Here is a 7,058-nt window from a genome sequence, read left to right on the forward strand (position 1 = left end):
AGTCCGTCATTTCAGTCAAACCTCTGTGTCGTTGTCGTCTGACCAATCCTGTGTCGTTGTCGTCTGACCAATCCTGTGTGTCGTTGTCGTCTGACCAATCCTGTGTGTCGTTGTCGTCTGACCAATCCTGTGTGTCGTTGTCGTCTGACCAATCCTGTGTGTCGTTGTCGTCTGACCAATCCTGTGTGTTGTTGTCATCTGACCAATCCTGTGTGGTGGTGGTGGTGTTGTCGTCAACTGACCAATCTTGGGTGGTGTTGTTGCCAGGTGGTTTGGGAAGTGCTGGTACATTCATGACCTCCTGAAGTATGAGTTCGACATGGAGTTTGATGTAAGTACACCCACGCACCACACCAAGGTTTCAGGTAGCCGGCTTTTGGGCAAAAATAAAGCAGATCAATCAAATTGTTTGAAAAATAATAATAATCCCTTTTCAAAATAATGCATTTAGCCTATTCATTGATTTTGAAGTACTTCCACAAGTACTGCTACAGGTCATCAAACATCTGGGGGTTGCTGCTGGAGTGAAACAGGCTTAATGCAAAGCATGTTTAAAAACAGCAATTCAAGTGCAACTAGCCAGGCTTCATCAGCACGTCACACACCACATTGCAATGAGCAGGAGACAGTATGCATTTAAAAAACAAATACTGAATGGTTTGAAACCTGAGTGTTTTACTACATATTATGAGGCATGTCTCACCTTGCTTCAAGTAGCCAGAATCAGACCAAACAGGCAGGCTATTATTTAATAAAGACTTCTATATACCATTGAAACCAGTAGTCTATTATTTAATAAAGACTTCTATATACCATTGAAACCAGTAGCCCTTTTCCTTCATGTTCTATTGGTAATCAACTTTCTTTCATTGTTCAGAAGCCAAAGGAACAATTCTAGTCATAATACCAACCCATGCTAGTTTATCTCCTCTGTCTACATTTCTAACGGATCATTTCATCTGTCTCATGAAATCGCTCGCATGCGTAGTGCTCTTTTGACAACCGTGTTTTCCCTATGGAACGAACATTTGCATGTAGCCTACTGCCTTGTTATAGTCCTACCGCCTTGTTATAGCCCTACTGCCTTGTTATAGCCCTACTGCCTTGTTATAGCCCTACTGCCTTGTTATAGCCCTACTGCCTTGTTATAGCCCTACTGCCTTGTTATAGCCCTACTGCCTTGTGTGCATTGCTGCCTTGTTATAGTCCCACTGTCTTGTGTGCATTGCTGCCTTGTTATAGTCCTACTGCCTTGTGTGCAGTGCTGCCTTGTTATAGCCCTGCTGCCTTGTTATAGCCCTACTGCCTTGTTATAGCCCTACCTCCTTGTTACAGTCCTACTGCCTTGTTATAGCCCTACTGCCTTGTTATAGCTCTACTGCCTTGTTATAGCCCTACCTCCTTGCTATAGCCCTACTGCCTTGTTATAGCCCTACTGCCTTGTTATAACCTACTGCCTTGTTATAGCCCTACCTCCTTGTTATAGTCCTACTGCCTTGTGTGCATTGCTGCCTTGTTATAGTCCTACTGCCTTGTTATAGCCCTACTGCCTTGTTATAGTCCTACTACCTTGTTATAGCCCTTCTGCCTTGTTATAGCCATACTGCCTTGTTATAGCCTACTGCCTTGTTATAGCCCTACTGCCTTGTTATAGCCCTACTGCCTTGTTATAGCCCTACTACCTTGTTATAGCCTTGCTGACTTGTTATAGCTCTACTGCCTTGTTATAGCCCTACCTCCTTGTTATAGCCCTACTGCCTTGTTATAGCCCTACCTCCTTGTTATAGTCCTACTGCCTTGTGTGCATTGCTGCCTTGTTATAGTCCTACTGCCTTGTTATAGTCCTACTGCCTTGTTATAGCCCTACTGCCTTGTTATAGCCCTTCTGCCTTGTTATAGCCATACTGCCTTGTTATAGCCTACTGCCTTGTTATAGCCCTACTGCCTTGTTATAGCCCTACTGCCTTGTTATAGCCCTACTGCCTTGTTATAGCCCTACTACCTTGTTATAGCCTTGCTGACTTGTTATAGCTCTACTGCCTTGTTATAGCCCTACTGCCTTGTTATAGCCCTACCTCCTTGTTATAGCCCTACTTCCTTGTTGTAGCCCTAATGCCTTGTTATAGCCCTACTGCCTTGTTATAGCCCTACTGCCTTGTTATAGCCCTACTACCTTGTTATAGCCTTGCTGACTTGTTATAGCTCTACTGCCTTGTTATAGCCCTACCTCCTTGTTATAGCCCTACTGCCTTGTTGTAGCCCTAATGCCTTGTTATAGCCCTACTGCCTTGTTGTAGCCCTAATGCCTTGTTATAGCTCTACTGCCTTGTTATAGCCCTACTGCCTTGTTATAGCCCTACTGCCTTGTTATAGCCCTACTGCCTTGTTGTAGCCCTAATGCCTTGTTATAGCCCTACTGCCTTGTTATAGCCCTATTGCCTTGTTATAGCCCTGACACACGCCTTGTTATAGCCCTGACACACACCATCCTATAGCCCTGACACACACCAGCCTATAGCCCTGACACACACCAGCTTATAGCCCTGACACACACCAGCCTATAGCCCTGACACACACCAGCCTATAGCCCTGACACACACCAGCCTATAGCCCTGACACACACCAGCCTATAGCCCTGACACACACCAGCCTATAGCCCTGACACACACCAGCCTGAACACACACCAGCCTATAGCCCTGACACACACCAGCCTATAGCCCTGACACACACCATCCTATAGCCCTGACACACACCATCCTATAGCTCTGACACACACCAGCCTATAGCCCTGACACACACCATCCTATAGCCCTGACACACACCATCCTATAGCCCTGACACACACCATCCTATAGCCCTGACACACACCATCCTATAGCCCTGACACACACCATCCTATAGCCCTGACACACACCATCCTATTGCCCTGACACACACCAGCCTATAGCCCTGACACACACCAGCCAATAGCCCTGACACACACCAGCCTGAACACACACCAGCCTATAGCCCTGAAACACACCAGCCTATAGCCCTGACACACACCAGCCTGAACACACACCAGCCTATAGCTCTGACACACACCATCCTATAGCCCTGACACACACCATCCTATAGCTCTGACACACACCAGCCTATAGCCCTGACACACACCATCCTATAGCCCTGACACACACCATCCTATAGCTCTGACACACACCAGCCTGAACACACACCAGCCTATAGCCCTGACACACACCAGCCTATAGCCCTGACACACACCAGCCTATAGCTCTGACACACACCAGCCTATAGCCCTGACACACACCATCCTATAGCTCTGACACACTCCATCCTATAGCCCTGACACACACCATCCTATAGCCCTGACACACACCATCCTAAAGCCCTAACACACACCATCCTATAGTCCTGACACACACCATCCTATAGTCCTGACACACACCATCCTATAGTCCTGACACACACCATCCTATAGTCCTGACACACACCATCCTATAGTTCTGACACACACCATCCTATAGCCCTGACACACACCATCCTGAACACACACCAGCCTATAGCCCTGACACACACCATCCTGAACACACACCATCCTGAACACACACCATCCTGAACACACACCAGCCTGAACACACACCAGCCTATAGCCCTGACACACACCAGCCTGAACACACACCAGCCTATAGCCCTGACACACACCAGCCTATAGCCCTGACACACACCAGCCTGAACACACACCAGCCTGAACACACACCAGCCTATAGCCCTGACACACTCCTGTCTCTCCTGACTGGTCAGATTCCTGTAACATACCCGTCCACCGCCCCTGAGGTCGCCATCCCAGAGCTGGACGGGAAAACGGCCAAAATGTACAGGTAAGAAACACACACAGACGGCCCACTGTGATGAAGAGTGGTGCAGGGTGACATGGTTCCTGTCTTGTTGCAGGGGGGGGAAGATTTGTCTGACGGACCACTTCAAACCCCTGTGGGCGCGAAACGTACCGAAGTTTGGATTGGCTCACCTGATGGCCCTGGGGGTACGTGCTGTGTGTGTGTGTGTGAGTTCTGTTACACTAGACTAGGCTGTACTACTAACTGTACTATTCATAGAGCTGTGAGGAAGTAAGTACACCCCCTGAAAAGTTGTCTGTGTTTTATAGTTCTGTGTTATAGCTCTGTGTATTGCTCTGTGTTATAGTTCTGTGTTATAGTTCTGTGTTATAGCTCTGTGTTATAGCTCTGTGTTATAGCTCTGTGTTATAGCTCTGTGATATAGCTCTGTGTTATAGCTCTGTGTTATAGCTCTGTGTTATAGCTCTGTGTTATAGCTCTGTGTTATAGCTTTGTGTTATAGCTCTGTGTTATAGTTATGTGTGTTTCTGTGTTATAGTTCTGTGTGTGTCTGTGTTATAGTTCTGGGTCTCTCTGTGTTATAGCTCTGTGTTATAGCTCTGTGTTATAGCTCTGTGTGTGTCTGTTATAGTTCTGTGTTATAGTTCTGTGTGTCTCTGTGTTATAGCTCTGTGTTATAGCTCTGTGTTATAGCTGTGTGTGTCTGTTATAGCTCTGTGTTATAGCTCTGTTATAGTTCTGTGTCTCTCTGTGTTATAGCTCTGTGTTATAGCTCTGTGTTATAGCTCTGTGTTATAGTTCTGTGTCTGTTATAGCTCTGTGTTATAGTTCTGTGTCTCTCTGTGTTATAGTTCTGTGTTATTGTTCTGTGTGTCTCTGTGTTATAGTTCTGTGTGTGTCTGTGTTATAGCTCTGTGTTATAGTTCTGTGTGTGTCTGTGTTATAGTTCTGTGTCTCTGTGTTATAGTTCTGTGTCTCTGTGTTATAGCTCTGTGTTATAGTTCTGTGTTATAGTTCTGTGTTATAGCTCTGTGTTATAGTTCTGTGTTATAGTTCTGTGTTATAGCTCTGTGTTATAGTTCTGTGTCTCTCTGTGTTATAGTTATGTGTCTCTGTGTTATAGTTATAGTTCTGTGTTATAGCTCTGTGTTATAGCTCTGTGTTATAGTTCTGTGTCTCTCTGTGTTATAGTTCTGTGTTATAGTTCTGTGTTACTAGGCTGTACTACTGACTGTACTATTCACAGAGCTGTGAGGAAGTATGTATACCCCCTTAAAAGTTGTTTTTGGACATATGGATATTCGATCTTCATGTCAATACTATTGACAGAAAGTTAACATATAACACTGAAAAATTACAATTAAATAAGTTAGTCCTAAATATTTCAAAAACTAAAAGCATTGTATTTGGGACAAATCATTCACTAAACCCTAAACCTCAACTACATCTCATAATGAATAATGTGGAAATTGAGCAAGTTGAGGTGACTAAACTGCTTGGAGTAACACAGTATTGTATAACACAGAGACCCTCGAACTATAACACACACACATACACACACACAGAACTACAGCACAGAGACCCACACACACACAGAACTACAGCACAGAGACCCACACACACACAGAACTACAGCACAGAGACCCACACACACAGAACTACAGCACAGAGACACACACACACATAACTACAGCACACAGAGACACACACACACATAACTACAGCACACAGACCCACACACACACAGAACTACAGCACAGAGACCCACACACGCAGAACTACAGCACAGAGACCCACACACACAGAACTACAGCACAGAGACCCACACACACAGAACTACAGCACAGAGACCCACACACACATAACTACATCACAGAGACCCACACACACAGAACTACATCACAGAGACCCACACACACAGAACTACAGCACAGAGACCCACACACACAGAACTACAGCACAGAGACCCACACACACAGAACTATAGCACAGAGAGACACACACATAACTATAGCACAGAGACACACACAGAACTATAGCACAGAGACACACACAGAACTATAGCACAGACACACACAGAACTATAGCACAGAGAGACACACACAGAACTATAGCACAGAGAGACACACACACAGAACTATAGCACAGAGACACACACACACACAGAACTATAGCACAGAGAGACACACACACAACTACAGCACAGACACACACACACACAACTACAGCACAGAGACACACACACAGAACTATAACACACACACACACACACACACACAGAGAACTGTAGCACACAGAGACACACAGACTCAACTTTCAAGGGATATACTTACTTCTTCACAGCTCTATGTCCAGTAACTAACAACCTAACTGACGACCTCTCTCTCCGTGTATGTAGTTGGGTCCGTGGTTGGCGGTGGAGATTCCAGACCTGATCTCTAAAGGACTGATCACACACAGAGAGCAGCAGGGAAGCTGATACCTCCCTTCCCTCTTTGGGAACATGTTTACTGGTGTGGTCCCAGTGAAGGTGATGCTGCTGTTTGTTCTGAGAACCAGAAAACAGACTAATGATGTGGCTACCGACATGTGACCACTCACTCTTCTGTTGCTTTAAAAGGCAATGTTCCTGCGTTCACATTCAAGTTAAACTCTGCAGTTGTCGGCTCAATCAGAAATGACCTTTTAAATGTCGCACTATAACACCATGTTGGATTGAATCTCAGCCTAGATTCCTCTAGAAAACAGGATAACACCATGTTGGATTGAATCTCAGCCTAGATTCCTCTAGAAAATGGGTGTTTTACGATATTTAGTCACATGGCTGAGAAGCAAACTTCAGTGTTTGAGTTGACCGAATGTTGCTCCTGTGTCTCCTGTAATAAAACATGTCTGATACCTGTCATGTGTTTTATGTGTTCTGATTTGATACCTGTCATGTGTTTTATGCATTCTGATTTGATTCCTGTCATGTGTTTTATGCGTTCTGATTTGATACCTGTCATGTGTTTTATGCGTTCTGATTTGATACCTGTCATGTGTTTTATGTGTTCTGATTTGATACCTGTGATGTGTTTTATGTGTTCTGATTTGATACCTGTCATGTGTTTTATGCGTTCTGATTTGATTCCTGTCATGTGTTTTACGTGTTCTGATTTGATACCTGTCATGTGTTTTATATCTGTGTTTTGATGTGTGTG

At 44.9% G+C, this 7,058-nt stretch overlaps 1 protein-coding gene across 4 annotated transcripts in view; it reads left to right on the plus strand.

Annotated features, from left to right (window-relative positions):
- Window positions 1–6,761, plus strand: part of LOC139388355 (ubiquitin-fold modifier conjugating enzyme 1) — a 14,075-nt gene extending 7,314 nt beyond the window's left edge. For all 4 annotated transcript variants that reach the window (XM_071134973.1, XM_071134972.1, XM_071134971.1 and 1 more), the window contains exons 4-7: window positions 268–331; window positions 3,803–3,879; window positions 3,953–4,043; window positions 6,257–6,761. In XM_071134973.1, the coding sequence (XP_070991074.1) occupies window positions 268–331; window positions 3,803–3,879; window positions 3,953–4,043; window positions 6,257–6,337 (313 nt within the window). In that variant the 3' untranslated portion in view covers window positions 6,338–6,761. The remainder of the gene's footprint in view (window positions 1–267; window positions 332–3,802; window positions 3,880–3,952; window positions 4,044–6,256) is intronic.
- Window positions 6,762–7,058: the final 297 nt, after the last annotated feature.

The sequence above is a fragment of the Oncorhynchus clarkii genome, chromosome 29, assembly GCF_045791955.1.
Source record: "Oncorhynchus clarkii lewisi isolate Uvic-CL-2024 chromosome 29, UVic_Ocla_1.0, whole genome shotgun sequence".
Classification (NCBI taxonomy): Eukaryota; Metazoa; Chordata; class Actinopteri; order Salmoniformes; family Salmonidae; genus Oncorhynchus; species Oncorhynchus clarkii.